The sequence below is a fragment of the Anabas testudineus genome, chromosome 4 (genome assembly GCF_900324465.2).
Source record: "Anabas testudineus chromosome 4, fAnaTes1.2, whole genome shotgun sequence".
In the NCBI taxonomy this organism is placed as follows: Eukaryota; Metazoa; Chordata; class Actinopteri; order Anabantiformes; family Anabantidae; genus Anabas; species Anabas testudineus.
Window position 1 is genome coordinate 11,103,942 of NC_046613.1, and position 18,775 is coordinate 11,122,716.

At 40.4% G+C, this 18,775-nt stretch overlaps 3 protein-coding genes across 10 annotated transcripts; 2 read left to right on the top strand and 1 right to left on the bottom strand.

Moving 5' to 3' along the window:
- Positions 1 to 50: 50 nt before the first annotated feature.
- LOC113152891 (torsin-1A-interacting protein 2-like) lies at positions 51 to 4,322 on the bottom strand. The gene is made up of 8 exons (XM_026346405.1): positions 4,134 to 4,322; positions 3,735 to 3,857; positions 3,481 to 3,648; positions 3,167 to 3,271; positions 2,945 to 3,073; positions 2,695 to 2,832; positions 2,551 to 2,604; positions 51 to 1,998 (listed from the first exon to the last, which is right to left on the bottom strand). The coding sequence occupies exons 1-8, from the start codon at positions 4,204 to 4,206 to the stop codon at positions 1,214 to 1,216; spliced, it is 1,575 nt and encodes a 524-aa protein (XP_026202190.1). The 5' UTR covers positions 4,207 to 4,322; the 3' UTR covers positions 51 to 1,213.
- Positions 4,323 to 4,360: 38 nt separating this feature from the next.
- LOC113152860 (torsin-1A-interacting protein 2-like) lies at positions 4,361 to 10,385 on the top strand. Of its 7 annotated transcripts, none has more exons than XM_026346332.1 (14): positions 4,361 to 4,490; positions 4,954 to 5,024; positions 5,298 to 5,369; positions 5,600 to 5,698; positions 6,006 to 6,059; positions 6,205 to 6,264; positions 6,508 to 6,579; positions 6,826 to 6,924; positions 7,232 to 7,285; positions 7,431 to 7,490; positions 7,733 to 7,804; positions 8,052 to 8,147; positions 8,746 to 8,847; positions 8,926 to 10,385. In XM_026346332.1, the coding sequence occupies exons 2-14, from the start codon at positions 4,982 to 4,984 to the stop codon at positions 9,696 to 9,698; spliced, it is 1,656 nt and encodes a 551-aa protein (XP_026202117.1). In that variant the 5' UTR covers positions 4,361 to 4,490; positions 4,954 to 4,981; the 3' UTR covers positions 9,699 to 10,385. The 7 variants fall into 7 exon arrangements, with proteins under 7 accessions (XP_026202117.1, XP_026202121.1, XP_026202120.1 ...); XM_026346336.1 differs by having other exon boundaries at positions 6,829 to 6,924; XM_026346335.1 differs by having other exon boundaries at positions 5,603 to 5,698.
- Positions 10,386 to 10,645: 260 nt separating this feature from the next.
- olfml2ba (olfactomedin-like 2Ba) lies at positions 10,646 to 17,881 on the top strand. Of its 2 annotated transcripts, none has more exons than XM_026346329.1 (8): positions 10,646 to 11,103; positions 11,235 to 11,498; positions 11,748 to 11,855; positions 13,280 to 13,441; positions 14,509 to 14,713; positions 15,100 to 16,194; positions 16,593 to 16,769; positions 16,847 to 17,881. In XM_026346329.1, the coding sequence occupies exons 1-8, from the start codon at positions 10,951 to 10,953 to the stop codon at positions 17,458 to 17,460; spliced, it is 2,778 nt and encodes a 925-aa protein (XP_026202114.1). In that variant the 5' UTR covers positions 10,646 to 10,950; the 3' UTR covers positions 17,461 to 17,881. The 2 variants fall into 2 exon arrangements, with proteins under 2 accessions (XP_026202114.1, XP_026202115.1); XM_026346330.1 differs by having other exon boundaries at positions 10,961 to 11,103; positions 11,306 to 11,498.
- Positions 17,882 to 18,775: the final 894 nt, after the last annotated feature.

An 18,775-nucleotide genomic window follows, 5' to 3' on the forward strand; every position in this document is an offset into this window, starting at 1 on the left:
TAATCCAAAAACTAAACACACACCAAGGACAGCATGGCTTAGACAATTAATTGTTCTAGATAATAAAATAAACTTTATTGTAAATATGGGCCACACGAAATTTGTGTCAAAATTAAAGCATAAAAGAAATGAGCAGTATATGATAAATTTAACATTTAAACCATTAGAAAAACAAATGAGCAAGAAACAGTCGTCGTGATGTGTCGAGTTGTGATGTTGTCAAGATATATCAAATGACTGATGAATGTTTTGGTACTTCTCAAATATAGTCTAATCTTCTCCATATGTGTGTTTAAGGCACATTTTGTGATAATACTCAGTCAAAAATATTTTTATAAATTTCAATTACAAGAACAAGAACTTGTGTTTTTACATTGACAACACTAAGTTCATTTCCCTGGTTTCAGTCTTGACAACAGGTGTGTATATGTACAATGTACTGTGTATCTACACAGTTATCAAAATATATTGCAATCTAGGACAGACACAATGTACTGTATGACAAATATACACATTCAGAAAACACAACAGAAAACTGAAAATACAATTAATATTATTAAAAAACGACAATCTTGAAAATATTGTCAGTGCAAAACCAATCCAATGTGTATACTAAACAACAGCAGTGTCCCAAATCTCCATTGTGACATTAAATGGAAATAGAAATTAAGCCATCAGATGTCCATGAGATTTGCTGCTGAAAAAAAAACACACATGAATTTTCCACCTAAAACAAACATGTCCACAGAAGTGGACACATTAGTTTAGTTCCAAAATAAGAACCATTGTGATGCATGCTAATCATTCCTCAGGAAGTCTCATCAGATTGGAAACGCTGATACATATTTATGGTTGAGAACAGAAACAAAACAAACACATCAAACTATATTGTGTAAATGCTGTATGGCAAAGCTGTATGACAATCTGCTATGTAATACCCTACTTTGACAGTGTGGTGCTACACCATTGCTATATTTTTAAGCCTGTACAAGTACATGTAGGTAAAAAGCAGCTTGAGTACAAGCTCAACTGTCTAAAAAAGAAGATACCAGCTTTTTTTTTTAAATGTAAATTTAGTCTATAGGCTCAATGTCAAGGAAAAAATGATATATCCTTGTTACTTCTCTACTTTATAGCTTCTGCACAGAGCCGATGAGGATGAGAATAGTCCACAGTAGTATTGTCATTCCTTCTGCGATCCAAGTTTGGTTCATCAGCATCCTTTCTGCTCTATTTCCTTCTCGGACACCACGGGCAAGATTAGATGAGAGATGCGACTCCACAATCCACCAAACTTATTGGTGTCCATCTCATTGAAGGTTGTTTGCTTGGTGGAGCCCACCAGCCTCTCCTGGACATAGTCTTGCACCATCTCCTCCACATTCTTTAAACTCAGCTCACTGCTGACCTCATCTTGAGGCAGTAGCACAGTAAACAACAAAAACACCCTCTTGAAGGCAGCATTCTCGTGATCACAGTAGCGGTAAAAAATAAGAGTGGAGCCCGGAGGCAACTCTTCAACGCGATGAATGACTGCCGCAGGTTTGCCTCCTTCAAAGGCTGCTTGCAACTGGTTGTCAATGTCCAGCTTCACCTCATCACTGTCCAGGCTGGCTTTACTGGCACCATTAATATAAAGTACAGAGCCACTGAGGGAAGATGAGAAGGAGGAGGCCAAACCCTGAGCCAGACACTGCAGTGTCTTCTCAGCTCTGAGGCCTGCAGTGAGGATCAGACTCACAGGTTCTGTGGGGTTGGCTGTTTTGAGGTGCCGCTCCAGGTGAATCTTGCTCCTCTTCCACAAATCAAGCTGCTGACTAGGGAACTGAGTCTCAAGATGAAGCAAGTGTTCTGCAAAAACTTGTGAGTTTGCATCTCTGAATGAATGTCTTTCCTTATCTACTGTCATTTGGAGTATAGGGATTTTCTTGTAGGCAAGCAAGGCGGCAGAGGTGAGCAGCACCAGCAGAACCAAAGCCCATAAATACCACATGCATCCTAAAAGAACAACCATGATCAAATACAGTCCAGATGTAACCAGAAAAAAAAAAACTCTATTTTGTGGGGGTGGCTGGGGGGAGCGAAGATGTTATAATATATGTATATACATCTACGGAAGAAATAAGCCACTGCAATTTATTTGTAAAATAGCATCTATATAAGAATGGCATTCATCTCATACCAGTGTCTCTTAAAAGCGTACACCTGCACATCTAATTCTACTTCATATGATATTAATTAGGTGACCACCTGATTTCTGTTACATTTTGTTTTGCAGGAGTGGTATAATCTTACCCACCAGCGAAGTGAAAAATGGGTGAAGAGCAGATAAAACGGGGGTTACTCAATTAAATACTTATTTCTATTATCTATTATTTATATTTAAATGTACATTCTAAATAGTTTTATTTGGGATTTAGAAAGAAATATTGTCACAAGTTGACAAAAAGTAAAACAAAGCTGTTGATTTCACCAATATATGCACATATAAATGACAAAACCTGAGAAACTGATTGTTTTAAAGTGAGAGTTATATATGATAAAACCTACCTCTACATGAAGATTTAGAGGTTCTCTTGATGGCAGCAGTTTTCTTTAACTCTTCTAAAATAGAAAATCTCATTAAATCAATTTCAAAAATGTCACAGCTACAATAGATGTTGCTAAGAAGTGTTTAATGAAAGATACAAATACCTTGTTTTTTGTGCTGAAAAGTGTGTTTCAGTCTTGCAGTGTTATTTACACATTGTTGTGTTGTAATTTTTGTTGTGCACGATTTCTCCGAGGCTGGATACTTAATGGGGATATGGTGGTTATAGGTAGTGTGTACACCTAGAAGCGAGAAAAAATTCATTCATGTACAAATCTGATTCATTTGAGAAAATCAGCCAAAAGGGTTTAGTGTAATTTTCCTGACTAAAAGGAATAGGGACATCCACAGTACCTGCACTCTCTGTTTTTGCCTTCATCCTGCTCTGATACTCGGCTATGCTTGTGATCTTTGTGATCGGTGTATCATGTTTGTTCGCTGCAGATCTGATTTGCACATGAGGTTTCGTGGTAGATGGTTTTACTAAAAAGAAATACGTAAAATAAATGCGAACAATCATAAAAATTGTGGTAAACATTCACTCTCATGCAGAGTAAGGCTACAGCATATTTATACCCATCTTGGTCTTCACCAAGTCTGCATCTTCATTTTCAGAACGACTGGATTGACAGCGTTCACCGAGCAGGACACGAGGGGATAAATTCACATCTCCAATGGCGCCTGTTTTACATAGAGGAAAATCTTAATTCATATTTCTCATAATCATGCAAAACCCCACATCCTGGACCTTTTTCAACTTATCAACTGTGAAAATTTGATGCAGGTATTTTATTTTCATTGTAGATGTAATGCATTTTTAACAATTTTAACATCTTAACAGACAATCACAAAAATCCACAACTTAATCAACATTGGTTATTAGTTCTTACCTTTGCATATTTTTGGTTGATGAATGTCATGAGAGGAATCCTGCCCAATTTCAATTTCCTGATCTTGACTGGACTCCATTTCCTCTTCCTGGACTTCCATCTGATTTTCATCACCACTGCTGCCCACTGCTTCCCCCGTCTCCAGTCGACTCTTCTTGCTTGGGGACTCTGTAAAATGGTTTCAGTTGTTTACACCGCCTCAAATACAGCAGACCATTAGTTATTTTGGTTGAAAACAGGCACATACACCCTACCTTCATCTTCTGAGCCATTTTCCACTTCTCTAGACCCATTGACAGCTCTGACATGAGCTTGGCTTTCTGGGTGCTTTTTAGTCCTTTTTAAAGGGCCCCTGGGGGTCGGTTCATAACTCATTACTAAAGGAGAAACAGAAAGAGAAAACAGAAGAGACGAGTGTCTGTGTTTAATAAATGTAAAGTGAGACTGAAAGACTCAAATGCCAAAGAACTCGTAACGTAACTTAAAACCCGTTATACCAACCAACAAAGACAGTATACACTAATAGGAACATGTTAACGTCTGTCAAAGCAGGCACCTACATGCTAATGTTGTTAAACTTTCAATTAGCTAACATCAGCTAGTTACCGCTACGGGCTAAACTACAGCTACAGCTAACGTGAACAGTTGCTCACCTTTCACTGACGACTGTCTTGTCGACCGTCTCAATGGACGAGAGACCTTATTTTCAGAAACCTTGGAATCCATGTATGATCACAACTCGGCCGATCAATACCTGAAACATCAACTGAATAATACGACGAAACGCCGTGTTCACAAATACAAACAGAAAATGATGTTTCCTGTTTCTGTTAGGGGGAAATTTTGTGACGGTACACTGCGCCGTCCGGAAATCATCTCCATAGAAACAAGGGCACGGCTGAACGTTCCGCCCGAGGGTCAGTGTTCTGTCCAGTGTCAAGCTAGCTAACCTAAGCTAGCTACATGGTTCATATCCCACTGCGATATGAGTGAGGAATAAATAATTGAAGGTAACCTCTCATCAGTTAATTCAGTTACGGGAAGGTTGAAGGCATGTGTTGCTAACTGTTAAGTTAGCTTCGAATATCAGGCTTCACTGGGTTTTCGTGTTAGTTGACGTTAGCTAGTGGACGTTAGCTCTTCTGCATGTTTACTCTCTGCTCCTAATGTTACACTGTGTCCTAAATATACTTAAAGGTCAACGATCCCCAGCTGGAGCTTGAACATTAGCAATGCGTTTTGTTATGTGCTCATAATCTTATTAAGCTTTGGCCTTATGTGTTTAACGTTAGCTATATGTTTGAGATCATTGAAAACTTGAGGAGAGCGTTTCAGCGGCTGTCTGTCAAAGAGCCTCCCCGGTGACAGGTGGCAGTTTTTACAACATCAGTTCGGACTCTGAACAAGTGACGGTGATTTGTCCACACTTGATAAATGACCTTAAAATTATTGTATACCGCTTGTTTCATGCAGAACCATCTTTCTTTCCCAATCCAAAGACATGGCAGACCAGGACACAGATCTCACCCAAAAACCTACTGAAGGTATCTTTTTACCATTTACAAAGAGCTTTCTTTTATATAGGACTACGTGTACATTCATCCAGGTGGTTTCAGTTTATTAATTTACACAGTCCACATACCTGGCTTGTGCTTCACCACCTGATGAGTGCAGACATGCTAAAAATGATCTGAATGTTGAACAGACAGGATGGGATTCGGTAAAGCAAGGCCAATAGTAGTGTGTCAGTGTCTCTACTAATTTTGTTTCAGCACTTACTGTACTAATTAAATATGGTGTCTGTCTCACCTAACAAGCTTCATCAACTGCATCGCCAAAAAGTGAGGATAAAAACAACAGCAATGAGGCAGAGAAGGCTGATGATAAAAGTAAGTGAATATCATAGGTGGGTTTTATATCCATCATCTCACAGTTGTCTTTTCCATCAAATGGGATGTGAGTCCCTTTTAGATATAGTTACCGTATCCTTCAATACTGTGAGATTGAAAAAGCACCTCTCATTTGCCCTGATCTTTCTAAATTCCATTGAAAACATAAATGTAGTGAGACTGATGCTTGAGCTCTTGTGAAAATTAAACAATTCTTATTTTTTCTGAAGTAGACAACACAGGCGACATGAAAGCACCAGAAACAACCCCACAAGATGACCAAGCTGATGGGCCTGAACCTGAACACACAAAGACTGAAGATGGAAGGGGTGAGTCTGACTTTTTTAATCAATGTCTGCAGTTTATTGATTTATTTATTTATTGTGTTAACTTCCTGCTTTGAAGCGCTGATCTTTTTGGCATTCTCCCCTGTGTGGTTTGACTCTTGAAGGTATAAATATACCGAAGAATGTAACCTCCCTGCAGAAGGAGAAGAAAGAGTTAGATGAACAGAGATATGATGTGCAAACCACTGTTAAGGCATCTAAAGAGACCACTGAACCCGTGATTTTTGTGCCCTGTAACATCTAATGTAAATGTGTTTGTGTCTCTCAATTATTTTTGTTTGTTTTACAGATATTAAGGAAGACACAAAACACTCACCTATTACATGTGATGAGGACAAGCAAGGTAATATTGGCCTGATAATACAGCAGCTAGAACATTAAATATTCAAATAAGCTCAATAGTTATCCTTTCAGTATCTCTACTAAATAATGTTTTTGCATTTACTGTACTAATTAAATATGGTTCTTTCTCACATTACAAAATTCAGTTTCATCATCTGCACCCCCAAGTAGTGATGCTAAAAACATGGATCAGGCTGGAGATAAGAGTAAGTGAATATTATCAGTGTTTTATTTTCATCATCTCATGTCAGTATTTCCCATTAAAACAATCCTGCCACTAACATGAAAAATACATCTCGGTTTAGGAAACCTTTTTTTTTTTTTGTCTTAATCTTTCAGTGGCCACAGTTGCCACCTGGGTGTGACGGCAAACCCCTTCAGTGTCTGTAGCAAATGTGTTTCAGCACTTACTGTACTAATTAAATATGGTGTCTGTCTCACCTAACAAGCTTCATCAACTGCATCTACAAAAAGTGAGGATAAAAACAACAGCAACAAGACAGAGAAGGCTGATGATAAAAGTAAGTGAATATCATAGGTGGGTTTTATATCCATCATCTCACAGTCATCTTTTCCATCAAATGGGATGTGAGTGCCTTTTAGATAGATTTAAAAAAAAAAATAGTGAACGTATCCTTCAATACTGTGAGATTGAAAAAGCACCTCTCATTTCCCCTGATCTTTCTAAATTCCATTGAAAACATAAATGTAGTGAGACTGATGCTTGAGCTCTTGTGAAAATTAAACAATTCTTATTTTTTCTGAAGTAGACAACACAGGCGACATGAAAGCACCAGAAACAACCCCACAAGATGACAGAACTGATGGGCCTGAACCTGAACACGCAAACACTCAAGATGGAAGGGGTGAGTCTGACTTTTTTAATCAATGTCTGCAGTTTATTGATTTATTTATTTATTGTGTTAACTTCCTGCTTTGAAGCGCTGATCTTTTTGGCATTCTCCCCTGTGTGGTTTGACTCTTGAAGGTATAAATATACCGAAGAATGTAACCTCCCTGCAGAAGGAGAAGAAAGAGTTAGATGAACAGAGATATGATGTGCAAACCACTGTTAAGGCATCTAAAGAGACCACTGAACCTGTGATTTTTGTGCCCTGTAACATCTTATGTAAATGTGTTTGTGTCTCTCAATTATTTTTGTTTGTTTTACAGATATTAAGGAAGACACAAAACACTCACCTATTACATGTGATGAGGACAAGCATGGTAATATTGGCCTGATAATACAGCAGCTAGAACATTAAATATTCAAATAAGCTCAATAGTTATCCTTTCAGTATCTCTACTAAATAATGTTTTTGCATTTACTGTACTAATTAAATATGGTTCTTTCTCACATTACAAAATTCAGTTTCATCATCTGCACCCCCAAGTAGTGATGCTAAAAACATGGATCAGGCTGGAGATAAGAGTAAGTGAATATTATCAGTGTTTTATTTTCATCATCTCATGTCAGTATTTCCCATTAAAACAATCCTGCCACTAACATGAAAAATACATCTCGGTTTAGGAAACCTTTTTTTTTTTTGTCTTAATCTTTCAGTGGCCACAGTTGCCACCTTGGTGTGACGGCAAACCCCTTCAGTGTCTGTAGCAAATGTGTTTCAGCACTTACTGTACTAATTAAATGTGGTGTCTGTCTCACTTAACAAGCTTCATCAACTGCATCTACAAAAAGTGAGGATAAAAACAACAGCAACAAGACAGAGAAGGCTGATGATAAAAGTAAGTGAATATCATAGGTGGGTTCTATATCCATCATCTCACAGTCATCTTTCCCATTAAATGGGATGTGAGTGCCTTTTAGATAGATTTTAAAAAAAATAGTGAACGTATCCTTCAATACTGTGAGATTGAAAAAGCACCTCTCATTTCCCCTGATCTTTCTAAATTCCATTGAAAACATAAATGTAGTGAGACTGATGCTTGAGCTCTTGTGAAAATTAAACAATTCTTATTGTTTCTGAATTAGACAAGACATGCGACATGAAAGTACCAGAAACAACCCCACAAGATGACCAAGCTGATGGGCCTGAACCTGAACACACAAAGACTGAAGATGGAAGGGGTGAGTCTAACTTTTTTAATCAATGTCTGCAGTTTATTGATTTATTTATTTATTGTGTTAACTTCCTGCTTTGAAGCGCTGATCGCACAGTTGTGCATCGGAACCTCCCACTCCCTGTTCTGTCCTTGTTAGAGCCAGTTTGTGCTGCTCTCTGAAGGAAGTCATTAACAGCATGATAAGAAATTTTAAAGAAATGTTAATTGTTTGTGAAATGTATAAAATTTACATTGAAATTAGTTTTTATTTAGTTTTTTAAACAAGGAAATTTGCAAACCTTTGAGCGTTAGTGTATGTGTCAATTTTTTTTTTTACACTACGTTGTATCTAATCTTATATTTACCATACATGTTATGCAATTAATTGCCATTAAGCAAATGGATCTTAAATGATCAAATATTAGCACTGGCCTGCAGTGCTGTATTTAGCATCTGTTTAACAGTGTTTCTATCTGTGCTATATTCAGTACTGTATAGTTGAGAGAGTGTGAGTGTATTTCTGGCCTCAATGTGTATTCTGTTTTCCAAGTGTGTATAAAGTTAATACGGATGTGTCTTGTTTAGTGTAAAATTCTCTTTGTGCTACAATTTCTCCAACACAGACGAAGACAGAGAGAAACAGATGAAAGATGTTGAAACCATTGGCCCTACCACTCAGGGGCCTACTGAACACACAGTTTCAGAGGTTACTGGAATTCTTGCAGGTAATTTTCAAAACCTTATTGTGTCAGTGATTGGCATGTAAAGAAGGAATATTAACTTTGTGTGTTTTCTCTCCATAGGAAGAAAAGCATACCTGTTTGCAATTACTATGGTGGCAGTGGTTGCCATCCTGGTGCAAAATTTCCTCCAACCCGAAACTCCACCTCAGATAGACGATGAGCGGCAAATAGACATCTTCCGCAGGCAGCTGGAAAAAGTGGAGACTCGGTTCCCAAGCCAGCGCGCTGAGCTCTGGCAGAGGAGCCGTATCCACCTGCAGAAGCACCTGCAGATAGCTCAGCCCACAGAGCCAGTCAGTATAATCCTGACTGCAGGCCTCGGAGCTGAAACAACGCTGCACTGCCTCGCTCAGGGTCTAGCCTCGGCCTTCTCTACTGCCCTCAATGGCTCTGTGCTCCAAATCGATGGAGCCAGATTAGCCAGCCACGACAGCGACCAAGTCAAACTGGACATCGACAAGAAGCTGCAGGAAGCGTTCGGAGGAGACAAACCTGTGGCTCTCATCCATCGCTTTGAGGAGCTGCCTCCAGGCTCCACACTAATTTTCTATCGCTACTGTGACCACGAGAATGCTGCCTTCAAGAACACTTTTCTGCTCTTCACAGTACTTCTGGGGGATAAAGAGACGATTCCTCCAGACACTCCTTTGACTGCTGTGGAGGAGATGGTGGATGATTACCTTAAAGAGAAGTTCCTCTCTCATGACCTCCCTATATCTTTTGACAGGATGGACATCGACAAGTACGGTGGACTGTGGAGCCGTATTTCTCACCTCATCCTTCCTGTGGCATCGGAGAAGAGGTTTGAACGTGAGGGCTGCGAAGGGACATAAATACTGACTTCCTCGAACTTTCAGTCAAAGCACTAAACTACCACCAAGATGTCAGATATCTATTTGGGTGACTCGTCATTCTTAGGCTTGTAGCACCCAAAGGTTTTATACTGCACTCATGCTCATCATCTAGAAATAAGACATTTAAGATCAGACTATGAGATGATCAGGATGTTTTTACTCATTTCTGTAGACATTTATCATGAAAAGTCATTTGAAAGAACGCTGTGGCACTTTATTCTTATAGAGTCCCCTGATCATATGTAATTGTATATAAACAAAAGTGATTCTTCTGGGGACTTTTAGATTTTAGATTTTACAATAAATGTACATTTATGTTTTTTTGGTAAATTAGGTGCTGTTTCAATCAGAAAGGTTAATGTAGGACTTCTATGTATAAAAATCAGAATTACATGGCAGAACTGTTATTTTGTGATTACAACACTGGGTTTATTATTTTTGGACATTTTCTTTCTGTGTTCCTCATATTCACGTGGCATCACGTGCCTTAGTTAAACTTCCCATGTACCATTTTCTGTATATACACACACACACACACAGACACACACATCTTACATTGTACCATTGTAACACATTTGACTGGGAAAATAAGTAGCCTACACATTTTTCTTTCAAGCCTACACAACTGAATGTGCCTTAAAGGAGAAATAAAAATGTAAATTCAAATGCTTGCTTCACTTTTCCTCTCACGCTGTTGCAGCTAGATGGCAGCAAAGCTCCAGCTGTTTGGCCACAGAGGGGAACAGCTGCAACAGGCTGCACCTTAACAGACTATCAGATGTCGAAAACTGTTTGGAAAGATGACAATGATCTGCTAATAACATTGTAAATAAAGAGTTTAGGAGCAACTTTTACTGATTACTACTGATAGCAAGGTGCATATGAAGTTGTTGCAAAGACTCTTTTGATGCAGTTCAACTCCTCCTCATCAGTTTGGTCAGGTCCGCCTCCTGTCAGCGTTGTTCCAGCAGCAGATGCCGGCTGCCTATGTGGAGGGTGCACGGTTTCTCTGGTCTGATTAATTTACACTCATCAAGTCTAGGAAAAAGATGTCATCACGCTGTAAAGCTTAATCCCACTCTCGGATGCAACTTTGGAGACACTGCTGTGATTCTGGAGCCACTCGTATGTTATGTTTTTTCCTTGGCAGCTAGATTAATTGGTGACAGGCTGCGCCTGCTTTGCATACTTTGTGCATTACTTCTAGTCGGCGCTCTGTGAGCCTCGCAGCATGTATAAGTCATGCATTGTCATCGTGATGTGCTGTGCGTTTTTTCCGCGGGGCTCTGCAGCGCCAAAGACTTTGGTTGCGGATCTCAGATCGCAACTGAGAAATGACACACTTCAGGAAGAGTTAGATGGTCAAGAGAGCATCCTCTCCAAGGTAGGAGGAAAACAAACGACCCCTCGTGTTTGTTCATTTTGCATGATCGTTTTTTATGGATATTGTTCTGTGCGTAAAAATGTAAACGATTGAGCGTGGTGGAAAATACATGCGTCCTCTTCTCTTTGTAGCTGCTGGGTGATTATGACAAAGTGAAAGCCCTCTCGGAAGGCTCTGACTGTCGGTGTAAATGTGTTGTCAGACCCCTGAGCAGGAGCGCCTGCCGGCGGATAGAGGAAGGGAGCGCCACAGCGCAGGACTACTACACTGTGGAGACCATCACGTCTGGACCAGAGTGCAAGTGCGCCTGTGTCGCTCCTCCGTCAGCCGTCAACCCGTGCGAGGGGGAGTTCAGGCTGAAGAAACTCATGGAGGCTGGAAAAGAGAACGTCAAGGTGAAGTCCTCCTGTCAGTTGTCCTCACATTAAAAGTCACCATGCTCCAAAGCCAATAGGCGGCTCTCCTCCAACCTAGAGATGAGTTGTTTCTAAAGAGGCTTGGATCACTGGTTGCCACGTTTTTATCATATTCACTCACTCCACACTCCCTCATTTTATTGTCAACCAGACACTGGGATATGCCAGTTTTATACATGTGTCTTGAATTGGTCAACGCCTTTGACAGAATCCACTTGATCTTTCTAGCTGTCCACCGTCCTGGAGCTGCTGGAGGGCGCCTTCTATGGCATGGATTTACTGAAGCTGCACTCCATCACAAGTAAGCTGGTGGATCGTGTGGAGCACATTGAAAAGGTACAGCAGCAGTGCAACATGTACAAACTGTTGGCAGCAGGTGTGTTTGTGTTAGTGCCTTCTGGATTTGGTATAACAACCTCTTTCGGACAGAGTTCAGATTGATTGGGGCTGCCCAGGCTCACCATCACAGGTGGACTTTATCTGCCTGAATGGGGGTTGGGTTAGCACTTACAACAAAATAAGGCCAATGACTTGTTAGATTGGACCAAAGAAACCAACTTACAAACTTCCTAAATCCTAAACTTGTTCAGCTCAAACAGGTGCAGCAAACCTGGAGCCTGGTTATTCAAAATAGCTGAAGACCCCACTATGAATATATGACTGGAATAACAACTGTCTGAATTCGAAGACTAAAGATTAGAGTTCTTATAATATCACACAGGATTTTCTCCATTGCTGATAAACAGCTCTTTGTTACTGAGACTGCCCCAATCTGTTGTGTTGTTTATAAGTGGTCCAACATCTTTGTATATGTCACTCTTTTTGTGTGTATAACAGAGTGACGTACGGCACAGATCAAAACCAACAATAGATTGCTGTATTTGCCGACCAGACACAAGCCCTGGACGCCAATGCGTCATGTGGCTGGAGTCTCTGTTTGAAGTGACTATGATCGATTTGTCTTGGAAAGTCGATCAAAAATGAACACGTAATGATGCAAAACGACCACGAAGGCATGAAAAATGAGCACAGAGAGACACAAAACAACCAAAAGGGGATTCACTACAACCGCAAAGAGATACAAATGGGCAACACTGACTCATAATTCACCCGTGTTCAAAATATGATGATATTGGCACATGCAACCTACTGTACCCGCCTGATGTTATGACAGCTGTCACGCACAAACTGTCAAAAATGTAGCCGCTTCTGAAATGACCCCTTTTCTACGGCTTGTTTTGGCAGCGGAAACACAGCTGCGGTTAATAAAATTAATATGTAAATCCAGCATATCCAGGATTCATTTATTAGTTTCAGCTGTAACTGTCTTGGTATGACACTTGAAAAGGTCAGCTGCGGAGAAGTACAGGGACAGAGACTTCTGCATTTTAAATTGCACACTGGAAAGTAAACGTTGATGATGAGCTCGACATATTGTTTTAATCGTTTTTCACAGAAAACATTTTGACACGATAGGAATATAACTGCTAATTAAATATGGCTGATAGCTTCCATTCCATCTAGTAGTTTCGGCTTCGGTGTCCTCGTATTGTTTATATTGGGTGACCGACTCACTGGGAGACGTTATGTTATCAGTAACTTTGTGTTTTTCCTATTTTCATAAGTCAAAATGTCTGCTGTTAGGGCTGCACTTGATTTTCTAAGCTTCTGTTAGTGATTATGATGATTGCAGCCCGTTTTCCATCAACATGTGCACAGTATTTCTGTTAATGGTCTGATTTGTCCGTGACTGCACAAAGGTGGTGGCTCTGAGTAACACCACAAACGAGGTGAAGCCCCAGGAGAGCCCTCCCAGCCAGCCACATGTGACCGAAAGTCCAACCAGCCCGTCTCCCCGCCAGCGTCAGGACACGAGGGGACACAGTGAGGCAAGTGAGGCAGCATCACATGAACAGCCAGAGGTACGTGTGGAAGCTTAACACTGACATCACAGAGTTAACAGATGGCGTCAGGCAGGGACTAGGCTATGAACACCAGTCTGTGAAAGTGGTAGTTCTTTGATTTACAGTAGGATAACATAGTGATAACAAATAAATAAAAATAAAGCTGTAAAAATGTAAAAGAAAAATGTAATTACTATCACATGTGTCACACATTAAATTACATTGGCATTAAATTGTGTTTTAACTTATTGTAATGTAATTCTTGAATAAATATAAAGCACTAAAATGCTGATAAACCTATTCATGGCAGGAAATTACTTATTTTATTCTGTGCTACAGCTTTTGATGTTCTCCAGGAAGTCCTGAAATCCTTAGTATTAAACGCAGCTGTCAAAACGCAGGGCTGTACTTGAATAATTTAGGAAAGGACCAGTATAAAAGTGCATGCATTCAAACCCAGATGCACAGACAAGTATTAATTCTTGTATTGATCAGTATAAAGTTGACACTTGTGTCCCTTTAGAACAGCAACGAGTTGTGTAATGTGTTCTTTCCACAAACGAATTGTCTCCATGATTAAGAATCAGAAATATGTGAAAGAGGTATTGTGGTAATTGGAAGGTTTGGGTTTGGCGGTCCCAGTGGACAATATCAGGCCTCACACCAGTGACTGTACCACTGGGTCTGAGCCTGTCCAGCAGTGCTGGGTGGACCTGGGATTCACATGCAAGTGAATCATAGATTAGCACGCTTCACAAGAACTAAAGAGCATGAATAAGGTCATAAGTAAGAACTGAATCCTTCATGAAACATTATAATGTTTAAAAAAGATCCTTCAGGCTTATTGTAACCTGGGTCATGCTGTAGCTTTGATCATTATTTCTGATAAATGGTCACACTTGACACTTGACTTCCTGCTGTAATGTACTATGTTGTGGATTTAATTTCAAATAGGTTGGTTAGTGTCTGATTTTTACAAATGCTAGGCCTAGTATGTAATTTAACAGATGTATTTCTCTCATCCTCTTGCACGGTTGATGTTTTTGCCTCATGCAGACTTTGTGTGTCTGTCTGTCTGCTAACAGAAGTTCACTGGGGAACATCCACCTTTCCTAGAGACAAATGGTTCCGCTCAGATCGTTGAAGTCAAACCCCAGGTGCCTCTCAAAGACGTGGCCAACAAGGAGGCTGCACAGACGTCAAAAACTGGCATGATCATCAGAGGGATTACTTTTTATAAATCGGAACCAGATCCGATGGTAGCAGATGACGGGGAGCCTGGTGAGAACTGTAAGTAATGGTAGTAATCATAACGAATCCACTGATGACTTAAGTTTCTTTAGCTTCTGAGACATGAGCACATTACTTTCAGTAATTCAGAGCTATGTGTAAAGCATCCCTTCTACTTTTTAGACTTGTTCACACTGTTAACTACAAAACAGCATGACTGTTTTAATGTGTGGTTACATTCATTAGATTACTTGTGATAATATTGGATGTCAGATCATTGAAAGTTGACCTGACAAAAGCAAAATGTTAATCTGCCTGTCGGGATGTCTGTGGCAAGTGTAATAATAAAATTACAAATCCATTTACTACTTTTTGCCCTGTGATTTGACCAGAGGAGGTGACTTACATTACAAATGTCTTTTAAATATGTTCTTTTCCCTCTTTAGTTTTTGAGTATCATGGATTCAGTGGCGATGGCCCAATCAACCTCTTCATCGAGGAGAATCTTCTTCAACACAGAGTCCCTCGCCCCAGGTCAAGATATGGGCCAAGATCATTTCGACCAAAAACCGCGACTCCTTTGCAGTGGTCCAAGAAGAGCAGCCAATCGGCGAAACTGAAAGAAACTGAGCACATCTCAGAACGTCATAATGAGTTTGTCAGCAACAATGAAGCTATTCAATCAGTGGATATGTCAACAGATGTACGCAGTGGCACCTCCACGACGAGAAGAGAGAGAGTCACAGCTGGACCGACCATTACCGCACAAAAAAACACAATCACAGACACGGGGCTGCACATTATTCAAAGAATCACTGCTGGAATCAAAAAGAGGCCACTCCACATGATGGATCAACCATCTGGCACCTCTACAGTCGTCACTGCCGAGGAAACAACCCAACTGAACACATCCCAACCCTCTGTAAAGGCAGCCACAGAGGAAACTCCAACATCATCCCCAACGAAATATACACCTACCACAAATAGGGAAACATCTACTCTGCAGATGAAAGCCCTGTTGCAAACGACACTTGGTAGCACTGCAGCTAAGCCAAATGCATTTGCACCAAATCCAACCACAGACGCAAGTTTCCCTGCAACTAGCACCGCGTCTGCGGCCCCGACCTCAGCACCACTACACTCCACAGCAGCTACCGCAGCAGCTACCTCCACACAGGCTGCTACCACAACCCCAGAGGAGGAAACTCAATCCACTGTCTTTCTGAGCTCCACTTTGCCTCCTTCCACACAGACACTGACCACTTTGCCTTCACACGTAACTATCACTACACCTGTGACTACTTCGGCTGCCACCACCACTTCCACCACTGCCACTACCACCACTTCCACCACTGCCACCACCAGCACCACCACTGCCACCACCAGCACCACCACTGCCACCACCAGCACCACCACTACCAGGCAGGCTCTTCAAGCCAAACGGAAATACAAAATCAGCTGGGACGAGGATGAGGAGGACGGACACCTGGAATTGGATGAGCCAATGCAAAGGCAGGAGGAAGCTTCTTCAAAAAAACCCGGTAAATGAGTTTTTATGTGTTGATAGCATATGTTTTACAATTCAAACTGTTTTTTTTTATTTGCATGGGTAGTTGAACCTGCCAGCACCCAATCAATCATCAGACTGAGTCATGCTACACAGCCAAAAAATACAGTAACAATATTACAACCAAACTTATTGCAGAAAATGTAGCAAACACTGTGGATTATTTTAACATTCTCTGTAATTTTTGTGCCATATAGGAGAATATTAAATTGAAATTACGGATTCTGTCCTCTTTGTCATCCTCACCCTTTTCGTGATTCAAGCTGGTTAAAATAAAAGCCCCTAATTAATTTCAGACTGTTTGACGTAGGTCTGGATGACATTAAACTGCTTCTAAATCCTAACTCGTAGCGCTCTGGCTCTCTTTTACAGAGGACTGTAAGGACACTTTGGCAACAATCTCTGAGCCAGTAACTCACAACACCTATGGCAGGAATGAGGGAGCGTGGATGAAGGATCCAAAGTCGGATCATGACAAAATTTATGTCACAAACTACTATTATGGAAACAATCTCCTGGAGTTTCGCAACCTGGAGGTTTTCAAACAAGGTAAGAGTCTGTGGTCAGAGCTTTAATTAAGTTATGTGCAGCTTTAAGAAATCTTGTTCCCTTTTTATTCTCTTCAGGCCGTTTCACCAACTCCTACAAGCTTCCGTACAACTGGATCGGCACAGGCCACGTGGTCTATAACGGGGCCTTTTACTACAACCGTGCTTTCTCCCGTGACATCATCAAGTTTGACCTGAATCAGCGCTACGTGGCGGCCTGGACCATGCTGCACGACGCCCTCTCTGAAGAGTCCTCATCACCGTGGGAGTGGCGCAGCCATTCGGACATCGACTTTGCTGTGGATGAGAGTGGCCTGTGGATCATCTACCCGGCGCTGGATGACGAGGGCTTCTTACAGGAGGTGATTGTTCTGAGTCGACTGAACCCCTCAGACCTCAGCATGCAGAGGGAGACCACCTGGAGAACTGGGCTCAGGAGGAACCGCTATGGGAACTGCTTCATCGTTTGCGGCGTCTTGTACGCTGTTGACAGCTACAACCTGAAACACGCCAACCTGGAGTACGCCTTCGACACACACACAAACACTCAGATGATTCCCAGAATGCCCTTCACCAACAACTACACCTACACCACACAGATTGACTACAATCCCAAAGAGGGTGTTCTGTATGCGTGGGACAATGGCCACCAAGTCACATACAACATTAAGTTTGCATATGTAGACCCTTAGTAAGGGCTTGACAGTAGTTGTGTTAAAAGTTAATTCTGTGGTTTGGATGGATTGTAGATCAGTCCACATGTTCGACAAATGGGAGCCAAATGTACATATATAATTTAGTCTATTGCGATAAGGTTGTTTTGTTCTTATAAAGAAGTTTTACCTGAAATAAATGAAAAGGTGATACATGAATGTAGAAACGTCCGAGAATGAAACAGTTGAAGTTGCTTGGGTTAAAGGAATTAACATAAAAGAAATCTAAAGCTTACTCTTTGAATGAATCCCCAACATTTGTGGATAACTTTCATTTTATACCCATCATTTTTTTATAGTACACTTTCTTTACATCATATGCTACAGGTCCTCAGAAGGCACTTACTCCCTCTGTATCAGACTGTTGTAAGGAGACTGCAATAAAGCTTGGAAATACTAAGAAAATGTCGTCTTTGTTTGGCTAAACCACAAGTGACGTTAAAGTGACTTTAATTATAGCTTGTTTGTGTTAGTCCAACTGGAAGACTGTGAGGATCGAAGACAGTCAGGCAGGAAACTAGAAAGATAAAAACACAAATACAGAGAATGAGTGTTCAAGGCTGTAATTTACTGTCACCAACTGTAAATTGAGTTACAACACAAGGAAATACCCTGAGAGATGATCTATTGTACTTGTTGAATAAAACAAAATCATGCATTTATAGAATTTCCCCCAACAGCAAAAAGGATACACACACGTACAAATAGAGAAAATCCTGTGTTTATTTTGTTGTAAATAATACAATACAAAAAAACTCTTTTTTTAAAACTGTACTCTAAGCAACTGTTAGGAGGCAGAGAAAACAATGCAGTGAATCAAATATATTTTTTGAAACAAAAAAAAGGAAAAAAAAAATGCAGACAGAAGGCCTAGTTTATAACAACGCATGAGTTTTTATGGGCATCTGTTGAGCTTAAACATAACCATCTGCCATGTATCATGTAACAAAAAGACATGCACTTTCAGACACAGAAGCATAACATGTTGTTTGATCCATACATTATATATAATATATAACCTTCTGTTTACAAAACTGTCCAGGAATAAAAGGTTGCAAATTGTGATGTCCATTAATTAACTTATTTATCAGTTGTACATTTGTATCCCCCAATTACAAGCAGTCAAAACAAGGTTACAGACACATTATAAGGCATTTAAAGCCACATCTGAACTTCCGCAGGTTCTGCATTTATAGTGCAAAAGTTTACTATAGGTACTAAAATCTATCATAACTCCACACGGTTTAAAAAAAATCAATTAGGCTGCAATTTCAATATAGGCTTAAGTGCACAA

Bases quoted from the DNA above. Each gene is read 5' to 3' on its own strand.
- LOC113152891 (XM_026346405.1), bottom strand. From the start codon at position 4,206: ATGGATTCCAAGGTTTCTGAAAATAAGGTCTCTCGTCCATTGAGACGG. The intron at 3,074-3,166 runs GTATAAATATGC...ATTTCTTTTTAG, and splicing joins CTTGGTGAAGACCAAGATGG to TAAAACCATCTACCACGAAA. The intron at 2,605-2,694 runs GTATTTGTATCT...TTTCTATTTTAG, and splicing joins TTTTCAGCACAAAAAACAAG to AAGAGTTAAAGAAAACTGCT.
- LOC113152860 (XM_026346332.1), top strand. From the start codon at position 4,982: ATGGCAGACCAGGACACAGATCTCACCCAAAAACCTACTGAAG. The intron at 6,925-7,231 runs GTGAGTCTGACT...TTTGTTTTACAG, and splicing joins AAACACTCAAGATGGAAGGG to ATATTAAGGAAGACACAAAA. The intron at 7,286-7,430 runs GTAATATTGGCC...TACAAAATTCAG, and splicing joins ATGTGATGAGGACAAGCATG to TTTCATCATCTGCACCCCCA.
- olfml2ba (XM_026346329.1), top strand. From the start codon at position 10,951: ATGTATAAGTCATGCATTGTCATCGTGATGTGCTGTGCGTTTTTTCCG. The intron at 13,442-14,508 runs GTACGTGTGGAA...GTCTGCTAACAG, and splicing joins CATCACATGAACAGCCAGAG to AAGTTCACTGGGGAACATCC. The intron at 14,714-15,099 runs GTAAGTAATGGT...TTCCCTCTTTAG, and splicing joins CGGGGAGCCTGGTGAGAACT to TTTTTGAGTATCATGGATTC.